At 51.6% G+C, this 26,844-nt stretch overlaps 1 protein-coding gene across 1 annotated transcript; it reads left to right on the forward strand.

Annotated features, from left to right (window-relative positions):
- The first annotated feature begins 6,467 nt into the window (after positions 1 to 6,467).
- Positions 6,468 to 26,784, forward strand: EIF4EBP1 (eukaryotic translation initiation factor 4E binding protein 1). The gene is made up of 3 exons (XM_061177329.1): positions 6,468 to 6,716; positions 23,953 to 24,132; positions 26,340 to 26,784. The coding sequence occupies exons 1-3, from the start codon at positions 6,572 to 6,574 to the stop codon at positions 26,369 to 26,371; spliced, it is 357 nt and encodes a 118-aa protein (XP_061033312.1). The 5' UTR covers positions 6,468 to 6,571; the 3' UTR covers positions 26,372 to 26,784.
- Positions 26,785 to 26,844: the final 60 nt, after the last annotated feature.

The raw sequence follows: 26,844 nt of genomic DNA on the forward strand, positions 1-26,844 counted from the left end.
CAAGACCAGCTCCCAGATAAAGATCCCACCTATTTCACAAGCTTCTCAGCTCATCTGAAGCACTCTGAGGTTTGGGAATCACAGGGGTGGTGATGAAATGTATGGGCTTTGGACCAAGCAGGTTATAAAAATATCTAAATGTGGGCTGTGGCATGGGCAGGATAACCCCCTACCCCCCAAGCCTCATGTGTGAATTAGGAATACTTGTTATACTTGTCCTTCAAGGTCCTGGGGCCATTTATCAGTCTTGTCAATGTCAGACCTCTCACATGCGGGTCAGGCACAGAGTAAGAACACAGGAAGTGTCCGTTTCCTTTCTTCCTTGCTTGTGGTGTCATGAATGTGAAGGTCACTTTACAGTTAGTGGAACCTTTAGCTCAGGACAGAAAGCTTTTTAAAAACAGGGGATTTCAGGCATCAACCTGTGAGTGGAGGAGATATTTGGGGGTGGGGGAGAACATCTGGGGACTGAGGATCTTGAGCATAAGGGTGAAACCGTGCAACTCAGATTGGGACTTGAACCCATGTTCTTTTAACTGAGATCACACACCTGGTCTCAGGACTTAATGAAGCTCAGGGTCTTGATGTCTCATTGCAGAAAGAATTCAGTGAGAAACAAAGTGATAGGTAAGGAGTGGATTTATTTAGAGAGAAACACTCCACAGACAGAGTGTGGGCCATCTCAGAAGGTGAGAGCGGCCCCAGGGTATGAGGTTGTCAGTTTTTATAGGCGTGAGTAATTTCATAGGCCAATGAGTGGGAGGAGTGTTCCAGCTATTTTGGGGAAGGGGTGGGCATTTCCAGAAATTGGGCCACCGCCCACTTTTTGACCTTTATGGTCAGCCTTGGAACTGTCATGGCACCTGTGGGTATGTCATTTAGCTTGCTGGTGTGTTACAGTGAGCATATACTGAGGCTCAAAGCTTAGACCTATTTGTTTCTAATCAGGTTACGCCATGTCCTCGAGCTATGTTATTCTTTTAAAGGTTGTGCCCTGCCCCCTTCCCTCCTGTTTCGAGGGGACTGGGGACACAGGTCACCGCTCTCACCCCAAAGCAAGAAGAGTGCATTGTGAGGCTCAACACATATACACGCACAAACTCACGCACTTGCTCAGGACCTGGATTCGCTCTGGGCTGCTCCACACACACCCCTCCCAATTTCCCCTCTACTTGCTGTGCTGGAATCTTCTGTTGCCCCTGCTTGGTGCCCCAGGAGGTTGGCCCACAGGGCAGCATCAATGGGCTCCCTTGTCCTCTGCCCTCTGGCTGGACTGGGCCATCAAGGAGCCTGGCAGCAGAGCCAAGGGCAGGAGGCCAGCGAGGGTGAGTTTCTACCTTCCAGCTCTTTCCCTGTGCCCAGCTAGGATGGCAGGTGACAGCTCCTGTGAGGCCTCTCCCTCTCCACCTCTCTCTGTCTCTCTCTCTCTGGATTCCAGTAAACACCTTCTTCACTCCTTCAGGCCCAGTTCCGGCCCCAGGCACCACGATTTCCCTTTTGGTTTTCCAACCACCTGCCCTCAACTTTGTAGATCATCCCTTTACTAAACTCTCCTCAAATTACCTGATTTAAGTGACCCTGACGGACACATCCCTGAAGGCTGGTTAGGTCCAAGGATCTGGCCTCCCGCTGGCCCCTGGTGACTGCAGTGCCACTCTTCCTCAGTTGCCACCAAAGGCTCTCAGCTGTTCCGCTCTCCTGGCCAACACACAATACCTTCTAAGCCTGTGAGGCCCCATCTCAGGTGGACACACCCAGGGTCATCCGTAGGAGGGCCCCCCAGGCAAACCACCCTGCCTAGAGGTCAACACACCCACCCCCTCCAGCACTCTTGCATTGTTCCCACAATGGGAAGATGACGACTCCCAAGGAATTAAGCCCAACAATCTGTTCTTGAAGTCCAGGTAAAGATTGTAGACCCTGCTCTGAGCCATTAAAACTTTTTTGCAAACTCTAAGCCCTGAAACTACACTAAAACATTAAATTCATCATTGGGAATCCTTCACATCAGCTCACGTGTCCTGTCACCATGGCCCCGTGTTCTTTAGAGGCTCTTGTGCCCTCTTATACGACAAGGGATTCCTAATCTTCCTGCCCCAGACGGAGATTCAACCATTTACAAAAGAGCTGTTTAAAAACAAACAAACGAACAAACAAGCTCATAGATACAGAGAGTACAGATTGGTGGTATCAGAGGCAGGGGGTGGGGATTAGGAGAAATGGGTGAAGGAGGTCCAAAGGTACCAAAAAAAAAAGACGTTAAAGAAAATAGGCAGGACTTCTGTGGTGGTCCATTGGTTAAGACTCCACACTTCCACTGCAGGGGGCACGAGTTGGATCCCTGGTTGGGGAACTAAGATCCTGCATGCCACACGGTGTGTCCAAAAAAAAAAAAAAAAAAGTATACAAAAGAAAACAGGGAGATTCTCCACTGACTAGAGGATAACAGAGGATCGTTGAAAAGAAAGAGCTCTTAGCGTAAGAAGTAGCCTTGCCATCGAGTTTATCGGAGGCAAAGCGGTGCTAACGAGTACACAAAAGGGCTGAATGCTGGGGGGCCCAGAGACGCGGCATGAAGGTGTGCGTCGGTCAGCCATCAGCTCGGGTTTGCAAGCAGGGCCATCCAAAAATGAAATAGGAGAGAGATAGTATGAGGAGACAGACGGCCAGCCAGGATCAGGATGGACAAGGGCCACAGAGCCACTCACAGAGTCCACCAGGCAGTGATGTTACAGATGTGTCTGGAATGGAAACCACAGCTCCATGAAGAAAGGCTGCATCTACATCTGGGGCGGTAAGTACAGAAGAGGAGCCCAGAATCCCTTATTGTACAAGAAAGCACAGTAGCCTCCAAAGACCACTGGGGGGTTGGCAACAGGACATGCTAGCTAATAGGAAGGAGTCCCAGTGGTGAACCGGGAGTATTTTCAGCATCAAATAACATTAAGAGTGGATTCAAACAAACAAACACACCAGCTCACCTCTCTCTCACTGCCTCCGCTACACTCCCCGGCTTCCACTGGAGTGCGATTCCTCCCTGATTCTGGAAGCCTTTCTCCTCTTGTGGCTCCTGCTCCATCCTCCCCAGGCAGCCACTCCCAGGACCCTCTCCCAGCACTGCTTCCCCACCCTGGTCCAGCTCGGCACAGCCTTGTTGAGATGGACTCCAGGGAGGGCCAGTGCCCACTTAGGGCTGCTCTTCATTTCCCCTGATATTATTTGTTAACCTCACAGAGCATTTCATACTGCAAGGACTGGGCCTGTGTGCCTGCTTGCTACTCAGAGAAATTCCACTTCCTTCAACTGATAAGATGGGACCCTTGCCCCTCCCTGCCTACAGGTCAAGTAGAGCAAGATGGGATGGAAACTGTCCTACCCGCCATGTCCTCCTTAAACAATCCTTGGCTCACTCTGTTTTCTTTCTTTTGACCTTCCCTTGCTCGAAGGGAAGACAGAAATAAGTAAGTTTGGCTCTTAGTAGCAGCACCCAAAAGTATTCCAGTGGCCTTTGTCAAGAGTGAGAGTAAACCCACGGTCCCTGCCCGTAGGAGCTGATACTTGATTACAAGGCTTCCTATGAATGAGTGTCTGCTCCGTAAAGAGGCAGAAGTCACCATAGGTGAAAAGTCTGGGCAGGGAACAGAATTCAGCAGTTTGTCAAAGACATAAAATGTCAATGCTGAGGGTCCTCAGAGATGTTCAAACACACCCCCCTCATCTGACAGATGCTGAAACAAAGATGCTGAAAAAAAGGCCCAGAGAAGGAAATAGCTCTTCAGTCTGGTCCAGGACTAAAGAGTTATGTGGTGGCAGCACCAGGCCCAGGCTAGTATTCTTCCCATATCCACGGTCCCTGCCCTTTGGCTCCCCTGCAGTCCTCAGACTCCCCTCAGCAGCCCTTGGCAGCCCTCTTGCTCAGGTCGTTGTGAGTGTGGAGTTTTCTAAGCAGGCCCCTTCCCTAGAAACTCTGCTCTAACCAAACATGCAGGCCTGATAAGGAACAAAACAAACCTTTTCAAAACAGTCCCACCCAAGGGGGGGTGGATGGGCCACTTTGTTTTCTTGTGTGGTAAGAACAGGGCTGGCCTGGAAGGGAGGCAAGACTGGGTCCTGGTCCTGCCTCAGGCATTTCACAGCTGTGTGATCTCAAGCAAACCCGCGTTCCTCTCTGGGCCTCTGTTTTTTGTTTGTTTGTTTGTTTGCTTTGTATTTTAATAAGATGGAGATAAATATTGTCCTGGATGACCTATAAAGTACCTGGCCAGAGCTAACATTTGATGATTCCATAGTTTTCTGGGAGGACAGTTTTTTGTTTTTTTTAAAAAATTTTATTTAGTTATTTATTTATGGCTGTGTTGGGTCTTCGTTTCTGTGCGAGGGCTTTCTCTAGTTGCGGCAAGTGGGGACCGCTCTTCATCGCGGTGTGCGGGCCTCTCACTATCGTGGCCTCTCTTGTTGCGGAGCACAGGCTCCAGATGCGCAGGCTCAGCAATTGTGGCTCACGGGCCCAGTCACTCCACGGTATGTGGGATTCTCCCAGACCAGGGCTTGAACCCGTGTCCTCTGCATTGGCAGGCAGATTCTCAACCACTGCACCACCAGGGAAGCCCGGGAGGACAGTTTTGAGATCTTTAGTATTGCTTTCACATCACCTCATTCTAGAGCAGCACTACCCAATAGAAACATACTATGAGCCATATGTGTGTGTGTGTGTGTGTGTGTGTGTGTGTATATATACATATATATTTCTTCTAGTCCCATCAAAAAAAAATAAAAAGCAGGTGAAATTAATTTTATAATAGATTTTACTTAGCCCGATATATTCAAAATATTATTTCATCATGTAATTAGTACAAAACAAATTATTGAGATATATTACATTATTTTTTTCATACTAAGTCTTTGAAATCCAGTGTGTATTTGTGATTGTGGACTAACCACACTCCAAGTGCTCAGTGGGCACTTGTGGCCACTGGCTACCATGCTGGACAGCATAGGCCTAGGGTTTAGCTCAGGAGTGACCAAACCCAACCAGTCTTTCTACCTCAGGCCTCACCCTCCTGTAGTCCATTATAAAAAGATCATCGTGTCACTCCCCAGCTTAAAAGATCTCTGATATCTCCTGCTCTTGGAGGACAAGGTCTGCACCCCTGTCATGATTTAAAAGACCCTCCACGGGCTTCCCTGGTGGCGCAGTGGTTAAGAATCCGCCTGCCAATGCAGGGGACACGGGTTCGAGCCCTGGTCTGGGAAGATCCCACATGCCGCAGAGCAAGTAAGCCCGGGCACCACAACTACTAAGCCTGCGCTCTAGAGCCCGCGAGCCACAACTACTGAGCCCACGTGCCACAACTACTGAAGCCCGTGTGCCTAGAACCCGTGCTCCACAACAAGAGAAGCCACCGCAATGAGAAGTCCGCGCACCGCAATGAAGAGTAGCCCCCGCTCGCCGCAACTAGAGAAAGCCCAAGCGCAGCAACGAAGACCCAACGCAGCCAAAAATAATAAATAAATTTATTAAAAAAAAAAAAAGAAATGCGTAATAGAAGACCCTTCACAATCCGGCCCTAATTTCCCTTTTAAACTTTTCTCTCTCCTCTTCCCTTCCAACAGGTGGCCACCACAGGCTTTTCTGTCCTCCACTTGGGGATCTCCTTGAGGATTCGTTCCTTCCTTCGTTCATTCAAGAAGCACCTACTAAACGTCAGGCAGCGTCGGGGGAGACGGACCCAACTCAAGGGTGTAAGGCACCTTCTCTGACCGACTCTTACCCCTCCCCACACGTCCGCCCCACCGAGGTCCAATCTCTCGAAGCCCCACCTCGCTCCAGGTTTAACCCTCGTCGTCACCCAGCTGGGTGGTTCGTCCCCATGTTCTTCTCCCACAGCCTCCAGGGCAAGGAATGTGCATTCTTGGCGCTTTCTTCCACGCCTGCCATATCACGAATGCTCAATAAACCGATGAATGACCAACCAACCAATCCCCACTTTCTCATCTGAGGAACTAGAGCACGAAACAGGGAGGGCTGAGGGGACCTTCAGGCCTGATGTCCCAGTATTGAAACTAGCCTTCCCACAGGGGGCCGGATGGGCTAGGATCCCCGCACAGCCTGAGACGCGCCCCCGACCCAGCAACCATTAACCTAGGCAAGCTTCCCGACCACCAACCCCACCCGACCCGTCCCTGCCGGCGTGTCAGCGGGGGACACGAAAGGAATAGGGGCGTGTCAGTGGGGGGATCCGAAAGGAACAGGGGCGTGGCCACTGGGGACCCGAAAGGAATAGGGGCGTGGCCGCGAGGTACCCGAAAGGAACAGGGGCGGGGCGCAGGCTTCGGCGCCCAGGAGCGGGTGGGTAAGAGGCCTCCCACCCAGCGCGGGGGAGGAACCGCAGAGCCCTCGGCCCGGGGGAGGTGGGCGTGGCGGCGGCGCGGCAGGACTACAAATCCCAGGGGGCGTCACCCCGAGAGGCGGAAGGGGCGGTCTCGGGCGGGACGGGCCCGAGCGAGGCTGAGCGAGGCCGGAGGGGTGCGAGGGCCACTCTCCGGCTGCGGGCGGAGCGGGCGCGAGACCATGTCCAGCGGCAGCAGCTGCAGCCAGACCCCAAGCCGGGCCATCCCCGCCACTCGCCGGGTGGTCCTCGGCGACGGCGTGCAGCTGCCTCACGGGGACTACAGCACCACCCCTGGCGGCACGCTCTTCAGCACCACCCCGGGAGGTAGGCACGGGCTCGGGGGTCACCGGGCGCCCGCTCCGGGTGCGGGCGGTGTGGAGAACGGACTGGGCAGAGCTGGAGGGCTCGGGAACCGCCAGCTGGACGTGGCGACCGGGCTCCGGGGCGCGGCGACTGGGAAGAACGGATACGGGGCATCAGGGAGGCGGTGAGGGTCACGGCGGTGGCCACAGGGAGCGCGCGGGGGGCCGCCTTCCATCGCCCGCCCTCTGGGTGCGAACTCCAGAGCCGCGGCTGCAAATGCCACCACATTAGTTTCCTTTTTTCTGGGACAGACAGCTGAGTCGTCTTACCCAAACAAACGCACGCTTCCAGGACTGCCACATGCCAAGGTGTGCTGCCCCTTCTGGGTGCTGGGGGCAGTTCTGAGGCGGAATAGGGTGGGGTCATGGTGACCCACGAACCAAGAAGAGGCCGGGCCTGGGGTTTTTATGGGATAGGTTGTTGCCGTCACTGACTCTTGCAGAGCCCTTTTTCCTTCCCGAGGCACCCCCAGCTTTGGGCTGAGGGTGCTGGCCTGCTCCAGCAGTGCCTCGGCGACACGGGTGGCAGAACGCCCTTTTAGGCGTGTGGTTCTCAGCGAAGGGACCTGGGGCTGCGGGCAGCGCTGTGCAGAAAAACACGTTCTTCTGTCCGGGGGGAGGGGAGGGAACCGTGTGAGCTCCCTGAGAATGCATGAGGAAGAGGAAGCTGAGCTGGCGCGGGTGGGGGCCCGCCTTGGGCTGCCCTCGGGAGCCTGGCATTCCCTCCCAGCCCCGGAGTCCCGGCGCACGGGCGCTGATGAAACCTGCCCACGCGTTTGCATGATGAAACCCTCGTGCTCACCACTTCCCTCCCGTCCTCGCGCTGTTCTCACCCGCTTCTGCCCTTCTCCCCTCCCCTTACCCCCTCTTCCACCGGTCCTTCCCAAACTACTCGAAAAACGCCGCAGATTCTGGCGCTCCGCTGAGACCCACGGGTGGGGGCGGACGCGCGCGGACGGGGCTGCAGCCTCGTCGCCTGCCAGCGTCGGGACCACATGCTTATTTTCTCAGGCAGCTGTCCCGCCACCAGCGAGCACAGCCAGATCCGAGGCCCGGAGCTGTTTGATCCAAAACATACAACGTTAGAGCTGTTAGCGATCTTAGACGTTCTTGTACAACGGTGCCACCTTATTCTACGGAACGCGTCACTGAGGCCCCAAATACGTGCCCACTGTGCAGTGTCACACCGTTTTCACAGATTGAAGAAGAAATAGCAGCCAAGCATAGAGGGGAGAAATGCTGCCTTATCTATTAAAAATGATCCAAGGAAAAGTTCCCAGCGACCCCTCCTGCCACTCTTTGACTCAAATTCTCTTTCCATGCTGGAACTTATTATATAGTCCATGCTGTTCTGCTTTTTCTGTGTCATGATGTGTCTACTGGGACCTTTCTGGACAATTTTGGGGCTCCTTCAAATGAGGATGTGAACCTGTGCTTGATCTGTTCAGGGTGGGCACTGAGGCAGGCCTGAAGGCTCAGGTGGCCCTATTTTGCAGCTTTGTTGCTAGATGGGGTGGGTCAGATTGGAAGCAATCGCCAGGGGTGTTGTTTATAGGGAACTCCCACTCCTCACTTTGCACTGGGAAATAGGGGTTTGGGGCAGACCTCAGCCAATCTCCCTCCTTTTGAAGGTCTTCAGTTGAGAGAGAGAAGAAGGGGCATCAGAGTGTAACTTAGTTTCTGAGGCCAACAGGAAGGAAGCTAGCAGTGCCCAGAGCCTAAAGCCAGGTCTTTCTTGTCTGGGGTGTCCAGCCGGGGAGGCACAGCTCACAATCCATAACCTGGAGGATCCAGGCTTGCCTCTGCCTCAGCCAAGTTGTCGAGTCTTCCTCCAAAGCCCACTTCACCCCAACCCTTTGCCGCCCCTTCGCCCAGGGCAGAGGAGCTTGACCTAATGAGAAGAGGTCATTCCTGGCCTCTTTCTGCTTGTCTGGAGTGCTGTTTCTTAGTCTTCGATGTGCATACGAATTACCTGGGGACCTCATTTCAATGCAGATTCTGATTCTGTAGGTTGGCGGTAGGGCCTAAGACTCTGCATTTCTAACTAGCTCCCAGTGATGGGTGTAAGTACCACACTCTGAGTACCGAGGAATTAGTGGAATGTGATGGCCCTCACCGTTTCAGTCCTCTGCGGTCTGACCAAAAGTGATGCTTCTTCTATCCAGGTAAACTTCTCTTGAGGTTGGGTTTGGCATCCATCTTTAAACCAGGGTCTGGAGAGCCAGGCTTTTGACAGAGTCTTCCTGGGTGGGAGGTGTCAGGAGCTACTGGAGTAAAGTGTCTGCTGGTCACTCTTGCTGGGAACGGCACTGCAGTGTTTGTCCCTGGGGCAGAATGAGGGCAGATGATCTGAGCCATCTCCATTCCTATGACTCACTTTGCTTTCCATGGTCATTAACCCTACACAGGCTGAACGACTGATCTGAAGTTAGGTATCTGGAGAACTTAAGAGAAATTTACTTCAGGGAGTGTCACAGATGAATATTTGAGTCTGTGGAGTCTTGTGGGTTCTTTTTTTTTTAATTTTATTGAAGTATAGTTGATTTACAATGTGTTAATTTCTGCTGTACAGCAAAGTGATTCAGCTATACATATATATTCCTTTTCATATTCTTTTCCATTAGGGTTTTTTTTTTTTTTTTTTTTTTGGCCACGCTCTGCGGCATGAGGGACCTTAGTTCCCTGACCAGGGATCAAACCTGTGCCCCCTGCCTTGGAGGCACAGAGTCCTATTCACTGGACCACCAGGGAAGTTCCTCCATTAGGGTTTATCACAGCATATTGAATATAGTTCCCTGTGCTGCTATACAGTAGGACCTTGTTGTTTATCCATCCTATATATATTAGAATAGTTTGCATCTGCTAATCCCAAACTCCCAATCCTTCCCTTCCCCACCACCCCTTTCCCTGAGCAACAAGTCTGTTCTCTATATCTGTGAAGTCTTAAAAATCTCCAGTAACACCATACACCAGCAGAACTTTTGAGTGGGTCAGATACCTTCATCCACCCTTCCCCCACCAACCTCTACGTTCCCAGTTCCTTATTGGATGTTTGACCCCAAAGCTATAGGGGTTGTTGCTTGGGTGGCAGTCATACCTAAGCCCTGGACCTGGATAAGGTTAATCAGAGGTACGCAGGTAGGACTACAGGTGTTACTGGCACCCTATTTGGTTAGACAAACAAAGTCTGTGCCCAGGAAGCTTACCTTGGGGCAGCTCCCAGGTCTGGCCGTGGAACAGAGAGTGCCGGGAAGACGGGGAGGTGGAGTGGGCACTGAAGCTGGGGTACAGCCAGTGTCCCCAGGCCTTAGTCACATTGTCTCTTTTTTTTTTTTTATAAATTTATTTATTTTATTTATTTATTTTTGGCTGCGTTGTGTCTTCGTTGCTGCGCGCAGGCTTTCTCTAGTTGCAGCGAGCAGGGGCTACTCTTCGTTGCGGTGTGCGGGCTTCTCATTGCGGTGGCTTCTCTTGTTGCGGAGCACGGGCTCTAGGCGCACGGGCTTCAGCAGTTGTGGCTCGCGGGATCTAGAGCGCAGGCTCAGTAGTTGTGGCGCACGGGCCTAGTTGCTCCGCGGCATGTGGGATCTTTCTGGATCAGGGATCGAACCCATGTCCCCTGCATTAGCAGGCGGATTCTTAACCACTGCGCCACCAGGGAAGTCCACATTGTCTCTTTATTACAGGTTAAAAGAACTTGACAGTAAGGCAAGGAGGGAACTGTAATGGGCCTCTTTTTACACTGACCTGAGCTTCCTTTTAAAGCGTTTGGAACATTCCACACTATGTGCCTCATTAAAGACTTTGACGAGGACCCTGGTGTAGAGCATCCCAGACTCCCTCCAATGCCCATGGCCTCCCTGTTCTTAAGGCCTTTATGGCATGGGAAGACAGTGTGACCTCGAGGGCTTGCATTGCAAGTTAGAAAGATGAAGTCACACATGAAATAGAATTATAAGCATCAGAGTTCTATCTATAGACTGAAGCAATTAGACAGACACCCCACGCCACCCCTGAGAACCTGTATGATACTAAGTGAGAATTGCCCGCTCTAAGTAGTCGGCCTGGTAGGCCTTACATTCTAACAATGCAGACACAGCTGTTGGATTTGAATTGCCTTCAGAAGCTTACGTATTTTTTTCCTCAAAGATGGCAGGGCCTCATTATTTGAAAAAGGAGTTTTTTTGTTTTTTCGTGCAAGAGCAAAGAAGTCCTTCATTACCAAATTTGGTGAAAGGGCCAGCAGGATGGTACCATATTGTTCTCTTGGTATAAAGTAGCGAGGCGTTTGCTTGTCGGGTCGATATTTGATGTCATTCCTGGAAGAGGAATTAGGAAAGGGCAGCATTACTGAAAAAAGGATTGCTTCTTAAGGTGAAACAGACAAAAGGTATTCATTTGTGTGCATAGATCCTTGTGTGTTCAAACAAACAAAGGAAAAATCTGTCACTTTCTCATCTTACTGAGATCCATGCCAGTGTTCTTCCTCCTTTATGATTCATAGCAGTGAATCATGTGTATTTGTTTACGTGTTTGTTCCCTAGGTTAGATAGGAAGTTCTTTCAGAGATGGCTTATTTTGCAGTGCCACCAGCTACATGTGATGTCTAGAAGGTGAAGGGTTGAAAAGACTCCTGCAATGAAAGCATTCTCAGGGTAACCTAGTGTCTCTACCACCAGGCCTGGGTCTGAGCTAGCTTAATAAGAATATTTAGAATTTTCTTTTCTGTCCTTTCAGTTACAGGTATAGTTATTTATCTTGGAAAGTCCCAGAGGCAGAAGCTAACTTTCTCTTAACTTTCCCACTTATCCCAGTATTATTTCCAATCATTATGGAGCAGAAAGTGGAAGGAAGTGACTTTTTATACTGAGCAAGTCAGTATTGGGGCCAAGGTCTTAGAAACTAGGATTGCTGCTCTTTATTTACTTGTTTGCAGCCAGTATTGCTGACTAGGTGGAAATAGGTGACATCTGTCCATGGCATTTGCATGCTCAAGACATGGGCCTTGTAACCCATTGCTTATGCCCATGAAGGTTCACGGGGAGAGCTCAGATACTAGACCCAGAGATACTTGTCTTGATGAGAATGGCCGTATCAGTTAGCTACTGCTGTGTAACAAGCCATCCCCAAACTTAGTAACTTCAACAACAACAACAATCTGTTATTTCTCTTCATTCTTTGGTCCAGTTGGGCATTTTTTGATCATCTTGCCTGAGCTACTCATCTGGCTGCATACAGTTGGCAGCTGGATTGCCCTGGGCTAGAAGGTCCAAGATGGCCTTAGCCACCTGTCTGGGCATTGCTGGGGACAGCTGGAAGGTTGGGCTCTCTTTCTGTCCTCGTGGTCTCACATCATTCAGAATGTGAGCTTATTTACATGGCAGTTTGCAAGGCCTCTTAAGGCCTAGGCTCAGAAGTCACATAATGTCACTGACACGGTATTCTGTCAGTCAAGGCAAGCTGCGGGCTAGCCCAGATTCAAAGAGAGGGGAAAATAACTCCTTTGAATGAGGGAAGCCGCATATGCAAACAGGGATCGGAGGATTTATGCAGACCGCGCTTTTAGACGATGTTCCACAAGGGCCAAGCCTCAAAGAACAGTCCTTTAAGGAGACTTAACTGCCCGTCCTGCTGTGTGGCCAGCAGAGCCAGGGCCAGGTGTAGAAGCAGACAGGAATCACAAGCCTGTGAATTGACCGTTGGTTTAAGAACAGAGGACACCTTCCTGAAAATATTGAGTCATAGATCCCATGCCCCATTTTCAAGCCCTTCTGTCCAGCTCCAGAAAGCAAACAATACAGATGGCCATGGTGCCAGGCCACTGGGCCATGCATTCACTTGCTGTCATGCCTTCTCTTACTAACTGCCGCCCAGCCTACCTCTTTCCCCTTCAAGCAGCTGGGCTTTGGGTACACCCTTCAGAGGAGCCCGTGCTTGCCCAGCCCTGCTCAGCACTCGCATTTGAACATCCTTGATTTTCTGGAATACTGACAAGAGGATGATGTCAGGTGTCTGAGCCCAGCAGTCCACAGGTGGGTGGGAGGGAGACCACCGGGGGTGCAGGCGGGTTCACACTCAGCACACGCCCGGTGAGGCACACGGTGTGGAGGTGAAGAACTGGGTCTCTTGCCTTAAAGAGTGGGTGTGTATAAGTGGGCTTCTCTCTTCTGCTCTTCTGAACAAAAGGGGAAAGTAGGCCTATATTAATTTGCTAGGGCTCCCGTAACAAAATCCACGGGCTGGGTAGTTTAAACAACAGGAGTTTATTTTCTCCTTGGTCTGGAAGCTGAGAGTCCAAGATCAAAGTGCCGGCAGGCTTGGTTTCTCCTGAGGCCCTGTCCTTGGCTTGCAGACTGCAGCCCTCTTGCTGCCTCTGCACCTGGTGGTCGTCCTTCCTCTGTGGAATCTCTCTCTCCTCTTACAAGGACACCGACATGTTGTTTAAGGGCCCCTACCCAATGGCCTCATTTTAACATAATGGCCTGTTTAAAAGACCTTCTCTCCAATTAGGGTTACACTGAGGTACTAGGGGTTGGGGCTTCTGCATGTGAATTTGGGGGGATGCCATTCAAAAAAACAGGGCCCCTCCCTTTTCCAGCAACAACAGGGGTGGGGCATTTCAGACGGGCACTCCCCTGTTGGTAGTGAGTTTCAGAGGCAGCCTTACCTGGCTCTGCCAGGTGCACAGGGAACGGGGAGGAGCTGGGCCGGCCCTAGAAGAATTCGTTCAGCTATTTTGTTCTGAACGTCCCTGTAAAAGCCTTGTCCCTTCTGCTTAATTTTCGAATCAACCGGCCTATTCCCTCATGGGGCCTGAAGGGAGGGCCCTTTGCCACTCTGTGGTGGCATCTTTGTTACTCCAGGACCTTCATAAGACCCCTTGACCCCCGAGAACGTGGGCATCTTGGTTCTCTCTGCAGAGCTGGCGGGGCCAGACGTGAAGGGCAGTCTTGGAGGGAGCGTCCTCTTCTGCTTCTCTACCAAGATTCTCTCCCGGACCGGTCGGCTCTGTTTGCCAAACAGACTGCCCAGCAAGAACAGCCACCCAGGCAAGGGCGGGGAGGGAGAGCCCTGCGGGCCCGCGCGGCCGCGGCTGTGCCTCGCGGTCGTCGGGGCATCGCCGGTGAGCCGGCTGTAAGCTCATCCGAGTGCGTGGCTCCCGGGCGGCTGGCCCGCGTCCGAGCACAGGCGTCCGCCCTCCGCCTAACCGTGTTGTGAAATGCTTTCCCGCCCCTGGAAGGGGAACAGCAGTTCTAGGAATTACGCGCTTGTACTCTTGTCGGGCCTCACGTCCTGGGGAGGAGCGCTCCTGCCAGGCAGGCCCGGGGAGAGCGAGGGACCAGCGTCTCAACTTACAGGAGCCATATCCAGACGCTGCTTGGCCCCGAGGGGAGGGCGGGACCGCAGCGGGGGCGGGGGATGAAGAAGGAATCTAGGAGAACTCCCTCCCAGGGAACATCCTGTTCTGGCCAAACGGGCGGGAAAGGAGGCAGAAGTCTGGGGACCCCTGCGACTTCCCCAGTGGCCGGTGCTGGCCGAGGTGCGGTGGCCCCGCTGCCCTGCTCGTTATAAACAGAGGCTGGTGTTTAGGGTCGGAGGCGACACGGGCTGGGTCTGCCTCCGGATGGCTGCGAGGGGCCGGCCTTTCTGAGCCTCAGTTTCCTGTCTGCGAGTCGAGGACAATGTGTCTCCCTCCTGGGGGTCGAGGGGGCCACGGGAGACCTAGCAGGTCAGGCTCTGAGCGCCGCCGCCCTGCCCACAGGCAGGCAGGGCTCACGTGGTGATGTGATCTTCAGGCCACTCTTGCGAGGCGCGGGTCTCGTTGGCACCGAGCTGTGGAATGAAGCTGGGACTGGGAGGTGAGGGCTGGTGTGTGGCGCACCCGGGTTTGAGCCCAGAACTGCTGCGCCCCCGGCCCCAGGCTAGTTACACTTGAAAAGCACCTGCCCACAAGGAGATCCTAAAAATAAATGGTTGGTGTCAGAGCTGGAACAGACCTGAGAGATTACCTCTAAATCCTGGCACGGGGTTGGTGCTTTAAAAATAGTTTGAATGAGCCCAGAACAAGCCCTTGTTTACAGGTGCAGAAACCAGACCCTAGGGAAGGTCTGCCTTGCTTTATATGTTCAAACAAGCTGTCCTCACCCCAAAACCTGCCTGGAGAAAAAATGCCTTTCTTGCATTTGGTGCACATCTGGAGTTTAAAGTCCCAGATGACACCAGTTATCAAACATGCCATGGTTCTTTTTAATTTTTTGGCCACACTGTACAGCATGTGGGCTCTTAGTTCCCCCATCGGGGATCCAACCCACTCCCTCTGCAGTGGAAGCGCAGAGTCTTAACCACTGGACCACGAGGGAAGTCCCCTTGTGGTGGTTTTTTTTGTTTTTGTTTTTGTTTTTGTTTTTAAATTAAATTATTTATTTATTTGGTTGTGCCGGGTCTTAGTTATGGCAGGCGGGCTCCTTAGCTGCGGCAGGCGGCCTCCTTAGTTGGGGCCTGTGGGCTCCTTAGTTGCGGCAGGTGGGCTCCTTAGTTGCGGCTTGCGAACTCTTAGTTGCGGCATGCGTGTGGGATCTAGTTCCCTGACCAGGGATCGAACCCCAGCCTCCTGCGTTGGGAGCGCGGAGTCTTACCCACTGCGCCCCCAGGGAAGTCGCCTTGTGGTGGTTCTTGAAGCATGTTTCTGTGGACCAAAAAAGGATGGAGGATGCCCTTACCCTCCCCCATCTCCACCCCTGCCCTTTCCCCACAAGTCTCTTCGCAGGGTTGCTTGCCTCCCCTCTGATTTGTCCCAGTTTTTTGTTTGTTTCTTTGTTTTGGCCCCCATATAACTCATCCCTGGTGTGGATGGGACTGAGTAAAGGGTAAAGTATGTCACCTGAAGCCACACTGGCCATGGTAATAGCTAGGGTTTGTTTGTTTAGGGCTTACTTTGTGTCAGCCACTGTGCTGCCCCACACAGTGACCCTGTGAAGTTGCACTGTCGTCGTCACCATCATCCCCATTCTACAGAGGAAGAAATCGAGGCACAGAGACATGGAGCAATAACTCCCAGAGTGGGTAGAGCCAGCAAGTGGGAGAGCTGGGTCTCTGACCACTAGGCTGCAGGAAGAGCAGCACTGTATTCTCCCACCAACCCCTACTCCAGTGTTCCCACCCTTTCTCTCCATAGCTGGGAACTCCGGCAGCCCGCTGGACTTACGGCGATGCATTTGAATGGGCTTTCAGTTAGAAGGCACCCTCAGTTATTCTCTACATGTAGTTCGAGACCCAACCTTGAAGTCTCCCCCAGCACCCAACAGGATCCCAGCTACACAAATGGTTGGAAGCGTGATGGGGGTGGGGGTGGTCCACCTCTCTTCTCCCCCCAGCCCTGCAGGGTGGCAGGTTCTGGATTCCCCTGCTCTGCACCTCCAGTACCTCCCATCTGAGTCACCCACGGACCACTCCCCAGTTTGGGGCAGTGCAGAACTGGGGTGATTTGGATGCTTCTCTGGCTCAGGGGTTTAGGGTCAGGGGGCTTGGATTCTCTGTCGCCAGCGGTACACACGGGGTAGATCTCTCCCTGTCCCTCTGTGATCCCCACCTACGCCTCCGTTTTTAGACTCCACACACTTGACAGTAATCGTTTGTTTCCAGGTCTTTCTCCTCCGACTAAGTGTGTGTCTGAGATCAGGGAGCTGTTCCTATATCTAACAGTCCCTTACATCCCTCATACCTGGCCTGCTGTGGTCCAAAGGGGTTCCGTGAGGGACTTCCCTGGCAGTCCAGTGGTTAGGACGCAGCACTTACCCTGCAGGGGGCACAGGTTTGATCCCTGGTCGGGGAACTAAGATACCCGCAAGCCCCATGGCACCGCCAAAAAACAAACAAAGGGGTTCAGTGAGTGAATACACGACCGACCCAGCACACCTACTCTCAGGGCATGGGATTGAGCAAAGACTGGCAATTTTGTGGGTGAGTGTTAACACTTCTCCTGATCCTTGAATACAGTTCTGGAGTTAAAGTCTAGCGTGGACGGGGCTGGTGCACATGGCCTGGAGGTGCTGGAGGGGTGAGCTTACCACTCCTTCCCCAGCCCAGCAGAGAGCCCCCTGGGCTTTCATGGGGTGGGGAGGCTATCTTGTTCCAGCCACAGCAGTTTTAACTTGACTTACTAGGAAAGGAGATTCTGACCTTATATCTTTATTTATTTGTTTGCTTAATATCCCTATATCCTTATTACAGTTTTGTATTTAAAAAAAAAAAAGTTCAGTGTAAAAGATGTTTTCTTTGCCTTAATCCTTATCTCACCCCCAGAGATAACCAAACACAAAATACAGTTCTGTGACTTTTTCATGAAATACTGTGGACAGTGTACACTTTTCTTATTCCAAATAGTACCTGCACAGCATTGTATTGTAAGTCTGATCCATAACTTATTTAACCTGTCTCTTAGTTTTGAAAAAAAAATCAAAGTTGTATATATATAAAGTTATAGGACTTCCCCTGGTGGCTCAGTGGTTAAGAATCCGCCTGCCAATGCAGGGGGCACAGGTTCGAACCCTGGTCCTGGAAGATCCCACATGCTGCAGAGCGACTAAGCCCGTGCACCAGAACTATTGAGCCCACGTGCCACAACTACTGAAGCCCGCGCGCTCAGAGCCCATGCTCCGCAACAAGAGGCCACCACAATGAGAAACCTGCACACTGCAAGGAAGAGTAGCCCCCGCTCGCCGCAACTAGAGAAAGCCTGCGCGCAGCAACGAAGATCCAATGTAGCCAAAAATAAGTAGATAGATAGACAAACAAATAAATAAATAAATTTATTTTTAAAAAAGTAGACAGGGACTTCCCTGGTGGCGCAGTGGTTAAGAATCGCCTGCCAAGGCATGGGACACGGGTTCTGGCCCTGGTCCAGGAAGGTCCCACATGCCGCGGAGCAACTAAGCCCGTGCACCACAACTACTGAGCCTGTGCTGTAGAGCCCGCGAGCCACAACTACTGAGCCCGCATGCCACAACTACTGAAGCCGGCGCACCTAGAGTCCTTGCTCCGCAACAAGAGAAGCCACCACAGTGAGAAGCCCGCACACCTCAACGAAGAGTAGCCGCCAGTCACCGCAACTAGAGAAAGCCCACACACAGCAACGAAGACCCAATGCAGCCAAAAAATAAATAAATAAAAATTAAATAAATAAAAACAGTAAACTGATTTAAAAAAAAAAAAGAAAAAAGACTCATCTCTCCATTTGGGAAAAGTCTCTTTCTTTTTTTCTATTTAAGTAAATTCTTTTGATCAATTTTTCTTTTCTCTCTTTCTTGACTTCCTATTATCCAGGATTTGGGTACTATCTCTAATTGGTTATCTTTTTGTCTTCTGCTCTCTTTATTATCTGTTTCCTCCTGTTGGTTTTGATTTGTTGTGTTTTGTTTTTGGCTGCGATGGGTCTTCGTTGCTATGTGCAGGCTTTCTCTAGTTGTGGTGAGCAGGGGCTACTCTTTGTTGAGGTGCACAGGCTTCTCATTGCAGTGGCTTCTCTTGTAGCGGAGCATGGGCCCTAGAGCACATGGGCTTCAGTAGTTGCGGCGTGTGGGCTCCATAGTTGTGGCTCGCAGACTCTAGAGCACAGGCTCAGTAGTTGTAGCTCGTGGGCTCTAGAGCACAGGCGCAGTAGTTGTAGCTCGTGGGCTCTAGAGCGCAGGCTCAGTAGTTGTGGCACATGGGCTTAGTTGCTCCGTGGCATGTGCGATCTTCCCAGACCAGGGCTCGAACCTGTGTCCCCTGCATTGGCAGGCAGATTCTTTTTTTTTTTTTTTTTTAATTTATTTATCTATTTATTTATTTATTTTGGCTGCGTTGGGTCTTTGTTGCTGTGCGCAGGCTTCCTCTAGTTGTGTCAAGCAGGGGCTACTCTTCATTGCGGTGCGCAGGCTTCTTGTTGCAGTGGGTTGTCTTGTTGTGGAGCACGGGCTCTAGGCAGTGGGCTTCATTAGTTGTGGCACGCAGGCTCAGTAGTTGTGGCTTGCGGGCTCTACAGCACAGGCTCAGTAGTTGTGGCACACGGGCTTAGTGGCTCCTCGGCATGTGGGATCTTCCCAGACCAGGGCTTGAACCCGTGTCCCCTGCGTTGGCAGGCGGATTCTTAACCACTGCAGCACCAGGGAAGTCCCTGTTGGTTTATTTGAATCTCTCATTAAATGTTGTGAGCTTTTTTCAGAAATGCATGGAGACATTTGACTGTTTATATTTAAGAGTGAGGTGCTTAAGAGCTGACCGGAAGCCCCTTGTGAGTTTTGGAGACTGGTGGACTCAATCTAGTGGCTAGTTGGTTTTTTGCATTTGGGATACCCCCCTCCCCAAATCCTTTTCTACAGATCTTTATCTTTACTCTTGATTCTGAAGCAGGGCAGGGCTGGGGGTTTGAGGCCACCCGTTCAGGAGGTCAGCTTTACTTATTTTCCCTGTCTCCCCTCCTCCTGGGTGAGGAATGTGTGGCACCTCTCCCTGTTCTCAGCCCCCATCTCCATTTTCCTTGATGCCTCTAATTCCTGAACCTTCCTAGGTTCTGACCCCGCTCGCTTCCTGTTGTAACCTCCACTGCCACCTTCCTGCATTTAGTGGTCACCCTTTCCCTCTCTCTGTTAGAACCACTCCTCCATGCACTTTCTGTCCTCCTGTATCGTGATTTGGAGAACAGTTGGAACCCCTTTTGCATCCCGGTGGGAGCATGTGCTTCTCCTTGTTCTTGGTGTTTTGCACGACTTGTGAGAGAAGCAGCAGGGAACACTGTCTTGGCTCTACCAGCTGGAAGCTGCCTAGATCCTCAAAAGCTTTTGTTTGTAGAAACCTAGTGGAGGTGGGTCGTTTTCCCTTACACGGAGAGGAAGTAGGCCCTCAGCTGAAGAGTGCCACGTGGGGACCGGCTGGTGTGACACCCCCATGCGCCAGAGGGTCACACTTGACCAGCACCTCCAGCCACTACTGCTCAGCCTCGCAGGGACCGTGGCATCCCCTGCTGGTTCCCACTTCCTGTCCCCGTATGCAGGCCACGTCCCAGTTCCGGGAGACCGCGGCAGCCTTGTCAGCGAAGGCTTCCTATTTTTGACAGTATGGGACTGTGTGTGTTTTGTAAAGTTTGCGTCCTCTGTGGGAGGCGTAGGGAATTTCCAGAAGATCGCTGTTCACTGAAGCTGTGTGATGGTGGATCCCATGAAGGGTTGGAAGAAGAAAGGGTTAAAAAGCCAAAGCAGCTTCATCTCCAGCTCCTATCCTTCACCAGCCCCAAATTAGTCAGTGGTGGCTTTGTGGTCTCCTCCCCTCCCAGGCTCCATGCCTTGTCAGCTGACTTTCTGAACACCCTGCTTACCCTCCTACAGCCTCCCTCCCTGGCTGAATTACTCTGATGGTGGCTGTCTTGGGTGCCACCTCTGCTGGCATTTAGATTATGGATTTTATTAACTGAAATGAGGATTTTTATTTTTAAATAAGTGCACTAGCCATAGGATAAAGGGCACATTGTTTATTTCTTTTTCTCTTTTAAGCGTAATTACTGACTTTTCAAATGCTGGGGGCTACTTCTGAATATGTACCCTGAAGAATTGAAAGGAAGGTTTCAAGATATTTGCACACCCATGTTCCTAGTAGCATTATTCACAATAACCAAAAGGTAGATGCAACCTGAATGTCAGTGGATAAACAAAATTGGTATAGCCATACAATTGAATATTATTCAACCTTAAATGGAAGGAAATTCCCACATGGGGTCCAACCATGTAGATGAACCTTGAGGACATTATGCTAAGTGAAACGAGCCAGTTGCAAAAAGACAAATACTGTATGATTCCACTTATATGAGGCACCTAGAGCAGTCCAGCTCAGAGAGACAGAAAGTGGAGTGGTGGTTGCCCGGGGCTGGGGGAGGGGGAGTTGTTTCCTGGATAGAGTTTCAGTTTGGCAGGATGAAAACAGTCCTGGAGATGGGTTGTACAACCATGCAGATGTACTTACACTACTCAACTGTACATTTTAAAATTAGTTCAGATGGTCAGTTTTATGTTATTTCTATTTTACCACACTTGTTTAAAAAATTACTGAGGGCTAGTGACCTTTAAAGAACCTCCCCAGAAGCTGCTGACCTCCAAGTTCTTTTTTGAGACGACTGAATCTCCAGCTCTTAGGTTCAACTCCAATGGGGTCAGTTCCCTACTCTGTGGTGAACAAACCAACAAAAAAAGCCAAGGTGGTATTAAGGAGTTTGGGATTAGCAGATATAAACTCTTATACATAAAATAGATTTAAAAGGTCCTACTGTATAGCACAAGGAACTGTATTCAATATCCTGTGATAAACCATAAAGGAAAAGAATATGAAAAGAATATATATATGTATCTATGTATATGTGTATGTGTGTATATATATATGTAACTGAATCACTTTGCTGTACATCAGAAACTAACACACTATTGTAAATCAACTATACTTCAATAAAAATAAAGAAAGAAATGATGGACTTCCCTGGTGGTCTAGTGGTTAAGATTCCACCCTTCCACTGCAGGGGGCGCGGGTTCGATCCCTGGTCAGGGAAGTTCCACATGCCGTGCAGTAAAGTGCCAGGCCGTGAGAACTAAGAAACAGAAAAATGGTCCCATCTCTGAAGCCAGGACGTCCTCCCTCAAGGAGAGGGCTCCGTTGTTCTCCATTTGTAGCCCACTGGGCTCATAGGCACACAGCCCTTCATGGTACAGGTGAGGCCCGAACGGCGGGGGGCCGGGGGCAGGCACAGAGGGTGAGGCGCACAGGGCCACCCGACTGGTTGATAGCAGAGCCTAACGTACAGCCCCGTTCTGTGTGCTTTGCTGTCCACGCCTCCCCCTGGGAGACGGGAGCTCTGAACTTTTGTCCTGCTGGTGATGAAGAGCAGGGCTGTCAACCTCAGCAATACTGCCTCTCAGAAGAGGAGAGCAAGACTGGGTGGCCGCCTAGACTGGCCCGAGTCTGACTGGGCCAACTCAGCAAGGAGGCAAAGTTCAGCTTGGGTATCTCTCACCGTCCTCTGCTCTCCAGCAGCCCGGGTCATCCTCAGCACTGGAGCCCAGTCTTATTAACTCACATCAGAGCTCAGATGCAAACCGGTCCCTCTCCTGGCTCCAAGGGTTAACAGAGAGGCAGTGCTCAACGTGGAGAAATGAGTCTCAGCTGTTGGAATGTTGCTCCGCAGAGCCGGTAAGTGAGGGACGTATTTCAGGGCTACTGATAAGGAAGGGCATTCCTGAAGTCCTTGCATCCTGGTTTCTAAACTGGGGCCATTCGCCGTCCATCTGCAGTCTTTATTTATTTTTTCATTGGAATAGAGTTGATTTACAATGTTGTGTTAGTTTCGAGTGTACAGCCCAGTGATTCAGTTATACAATACATATATATATAAATCTATTCTTTTGCAGATTCTCTTCCATTACAGGTTATTACAAGATATTGAATATAGTTCCCTGTGCTATACAGTAGGCCCTTGTTGGTTATCTATTTTATACATAGTAGTATGTATATGTTAATCCCAAACTCCTAACTTATCCCTCTCCCTCATCTGCAGTCTTTTTATTTATTTATTTATTTATTTATTTATTTATTTATTTATTTATTTATTTATTGGGGCTGCATTGGGTTTTCGTTGCTGCACGCAGGCTTTTCTCTAGTTGTAGCGAGCGGGGGCTACTCTTCATTGCAGTGCGCGGGCTTCTCGTTGCGGTGGCTTCTCTTGTTGCGGAGCACGGGCTCTTGGTGCGTGGGCTTCAGTAGTTGTGGCACACGGGCCCAGTAGTTGTGGCTCGCGGGCTCTAGAGCGCAGGCTCAGTAGCTGTGGCGCACGGGCTTAGTTGCTCCACGGCATGTGGGATCTTCCCAGACCAGGGCTCGAACCCATGTCCCCTGCATTGGCAGGCAGATTCTTAACCACTGCACCGCCAGAGAAGTCCCTCATCTGCGGTCTTTATCATACTTCGCATTCTACTTGTACATATATTTAATATTTCCCTTTATATCACCTTCTCTTTTAAATTTAGTTTTTATTATTACATATATCATGTAATATATAACATGTACTATTACCATATTCAATTATATCCTATTGTATATATTAAAAGGAAGCTTGATATCACAACTGCATATGGAAAAACCAGACTCACTTGCCGTAAATAGAAGGTAGCTATAAAAAGAAACATAATGACAACAAGACAGTTTTAAATTCTGGCTAGATTCCTCTGCCTGGTGATGGCTAGGAGCCTGGGGCCTGCTCCTTGTTGAGAAGGGAGCCATCAGCAAATGTTCGGGAGGTGTTATGTTACTAGGACCACGCTGGTGCTTCCGAGATAATCAGGATTAAACAAGGGCCCAACGGGAGTAACCTTCTCAGTCTTCTCTCTTGTTTCAGGAATCAGCTGGCCTCCCACCAGGCTCCTGGGTCCTCTGCTTGAGAAAACACTCCCTTTTTAAGGAGTCTCCCAGGCAGCTGCCCTAATAGGAGGGGTCCTGGGTGCTTTAAGGATAGTGAATCATAAGACATGGCCCCTCACCCTAGGGTGACACTTGAGAAAGGAGAGTCACCCTGTCTCCTGTGTAGAAGCCCTGAAGTGCAGGGACGCATTGGAGCGGATAGGTAAAGGATGCTGGGGGTGGGGGTATCTCAGGGGTTTTGGGCTGAGTAAAGAGAGGCGTGGGGCGGGAGGGCTTGAGTCCAGACAGGAAGCGTTCTCATTTTTTACTGGTTGGGGGGATCACTTGATTTTTCTCTTTGCCCCTCTGTAAAATGGAGTTAAATATTCTGGATATCCCACGAGGGTGCTGTAAGGACAGAATTGAAAAATGCATAAAAAATGCACTTTCTCCGCTGTCGGATGTGATTGTCGTGAGTGGTGACACCGAGCACAGAGTCGGGGAGTGAGTTGGTGGGCTTTGAGCAGCAAGCTCAGGGGAGGAAGGATGCGGTCAGGTGGCCAGAGGATCGCCCGCGGGACGGGGAGCCGGGGCAGTTTGGTGGCATCAGGGTCCTGGGCTGCAGCCAGGCATGAGTAAGCCTCACTCCTCCGTCCGGGCTTTTGCAGGAAAACCTGCCACCTGTGCTGCAGCCACACCTCAAAGACATGGGGGAAAACAGCAGGCTGGGGGGGGGGGGCAGCTGGGGAGTCCGCCATGGCTTTATCAATGTCCCTGCCCCCTGCCAGGTACCAGGATCATCTACGACCGGAAGTTCCTAATGGAGTGTCGGAACTCACCTGTGACCAAAACGCCCCCGCGGGACCTGCCCACCATTCCTGGGGTCACTAGCCCTGTAGGTGGTGAGCCCCCTACAGAAGCCAGCCAGGACCACCTGAGCAGCAGCCCAGAGGACAAGCCGGCGGGCGGTGAGTGGCCGGGGTCGGCCAGGCTCTCCCTGGGGAAGGGAATGCGTGTGGTCCCATCCGCTCAGGGGGAGTTCCAGGGAGGGGAATGATGCCCCTGCGTGGAACAGCCCAGAGTCCAGAGGGTGCGCGTAGGGACTGGAGTGTAGAACTTTCATCGGAACCAACTTTCCCCGGGAAAGGGGCCCAGGAACCGGAGGAAAGGCGATTTGGCCTCAGATAATCTCATTAGTGGGGAGCTTGCTTGAAACGCCAGGGGATCACGCAGCCACTTTGATAAGCACTTTGATAACGTTTGTGTAATTGTCCCTGAAGCGTTTCTGTGATACTCGGAACCCACCCATGGTATTTGTGGGCAGGAGGTGACTTATCAAAGCCACAGTGTCCTCGCCCTCTAGGAAATTACATGTCTGTGGGATCAGAAAGGCATCCGGGCTGCCTTCTGTTAGGGTGTCCGTAGCGGATTCTGGAGACGGTAGAAACAGTGCAACCAGTTGTTTCTGCAGGTTCCACATGGGGTAGCTGGGTCCTTCCTGGTGTCCGTTCCCCACACCCCCTGCCAAGTGATCAGAGCAGCCACCCCGGCAGAGGTGTGTGAATGCCCTCTTTGTGGCATCGGGGCTGGCGGGCCGGAGCATCTGAGCGCTCCCGCTACGTGGAGGACGCAGCATAAGCACTCGCAGACAACCTGAGTCAGCCTGGAGGCCGCTGGCCCTTCACCCAGAGGCGGTACACCGAGCCCAGACAGGAAGCAGCTGGGACCTCAGGCTGGGCTGGCTCTGCTGACAGCAGCAGAGAACCCATCTCCCCAGAACCCATCGCCTGCAGGATGTGGTTCATTATTAACTCGGGAACCCCACCTCCCAAGACGGGCCCCAGTTGCCTTGCCTTTGGACTTGGAGAGCTGTGGAGGGAAGGGAGGTGGACTCGGGCACAGAGAGCGCAGTAGGAAGGACGGCCCCAGGCAGCGCAGTTCCCTGCCCTCTGTTACAGGGTGGAGAGAAGGAGGGATAGAGTCACGTGGTTGGTCCCCCGCTTAAACCAAAGACTGGTAGTTGAGGATTGAGGTTGTCAACACCTGAAATGGTTGCGTCACCACTACCTGAAGGCTGTCCGTCGCCCGCACTTGCACACCCTCTTCCCTCCCAGTTTCTAGAACTGCTCTGGCCCATAACAAATGCGGGTTAGCCCAGCAGTGCCCCAGGCCAACAGCTCTGACCCCACAGTAACAGCCTAGTGGTCTGCATGACTGTTGGGATGGGGTGTAGTGGAGGAGGGGGACATGATTTTCCATTTTGCTTACTGGCTATGAGACGCCAAGGCTCCTGCCCTTGGACCCACATATTTGTGGGTAGACGAGGGTAGTTGTTCCCCTGTGGAGCTCACAGCAGGCATCCTGCCCTGTGGAACCTTGGAGCAGCGTTGGCCAGGAGATTGTGAAGGAGGCAGTTCCATTAAAAAGGAAAACAAGGGAATTCCCTGGCGGTCCAGTGGTTAAGGCTCCACGCTCCCAATGCAGGGGTCCCGGGTTCAATCCCTGGTCAGGGAACTAGATCCCGCAAGCCACAACTAAAAGATCCCTCACACGGCAACGAAGATCCCGAGGGCTGCAACTAAGACCACGCACAGCCAAATAAAGTAATTAATTAATTAATTTTAAAAAAAAGAAAAAAGAAAACAAGCTGCCGCAGCATGAATTACTTGAAAATTTTAATGGTAAGAGTTGGACAAGGGCAGTGAGTGGCTGAATTACCCAAATAACTTCTATATCACAGGATCAGGCTATTCTGTGGGGAATCGGATGTATGCCTAGTAGGTTAGGGTACCACTTTCTAAACCAGAAGTTGGGACATGTGCTCAGAAAGGATTTATGTTTAAGAAATATTTGGGAAGTTGTATTTATTTCAAATCACAAGGAGCCATTCACTCTTATTAAAGATAATACAAATTATACAAAATTCAGGGCTGTCACCTCTCCTGTGGGGAGACGTGATCTCTGTGCCTCATTTGGGATTGGGGGAGGGAGCACAGCTGGACGTGTGTTTCCAGGAATTCCTGCTCTCCCTCCATTCTCCTTGGAAGCACAAACCTGGCCCTGCTCTCCTTGTGGGAACAGCAGAATGGGAAACCACGCCTCTTCTTGGCCTCTAGAATGTCAGCGCTACCACATGCCCACGGCTCACCTGGCCCTCTGTCCCTTCTCTCCCCAGGTGAAGAGTCACAATTTGAGATGGACATTTGAAGGGCCAGCCGTCGGAGTGAGCAATGCTGCTGGGCCCCAGAGGCCCGTCTCGGGAGAAGAGTCACACCAGCCAGGCCTTATGAAAGTTACCATCCTGGGCAGGCGTCGGGTGTGGAGCCGTCAGCCCAGCCCGCTGCTCCCTCACTCAGGGCACCTGCTCCCCCTCCCCCTTCGTGGACACCAGCAGATACCTCCGTGTGCCTCCAGCCCTGCAGGAGCTGTCACCCCGAGGGCAGTGACCTCAGGCACACCCTGCAGCCCAGGGCCAGCAAGTGGACACGAAGGAGTCCTCCGGCTCTCCCAGCCCCCTCCTCCGGGGGGGCGCACCCACCCCTTCCTTAGGTTGGTGCGTGGGAAAGCTCCCCTCCCCCTCCCTTCCCAAGAAAGGAAATAAAAGCCACCTTCGCCCTAGAGCCAAGAGTTGGCCCCCTGTCTGAGCTCTTTTCAACTCCATGTGGATAGCTAATGCCAAC

The sequence above is a fragment of the Eubalaena glacialis genome, chromosome 20 (genome assembly GCF_028564815.1).
Source record: "Eubalaena glacialis isolate mEubGla1 chromosome 20, mEubGla1.1.hap2.+ XY, whole genome shotgun sequence".
In the NCBI taxonomy this organism is placed as follows: domain Eukaryota; kingdom Metazoa; phylum Chordata; class Mammalia; order Artiodactyla; family Balaenidae; genus Eubalaena; species Eubalaena glacialis.

Excerpts from the sequence above, each read along its gene's own strand:
- EIF4EBP1 (XM_061177329.1), top strand. The coding sequence starts at position 6,572 with ATGTCCAGCGGCAGCAGCTGCAGCCAGACCCCAAGCCGGGCCATCCCC. Across the intron at positions 6,717-23,952 it reads CTTCAGCACCACCCCGGGAG|GTACCAGGATCATCTACGAC; the intron begins GTAGGCACGGGC and ends GCCCCCTGCCAG. Across the intron at positions 24,133-26,339 it reads AGAGGACAAGCCGGCGGGCG|GTGAAGAGTCACAATTTGAG; the intron begins GTGAGTGGCCGG and ends TTCTCTCCCCAG.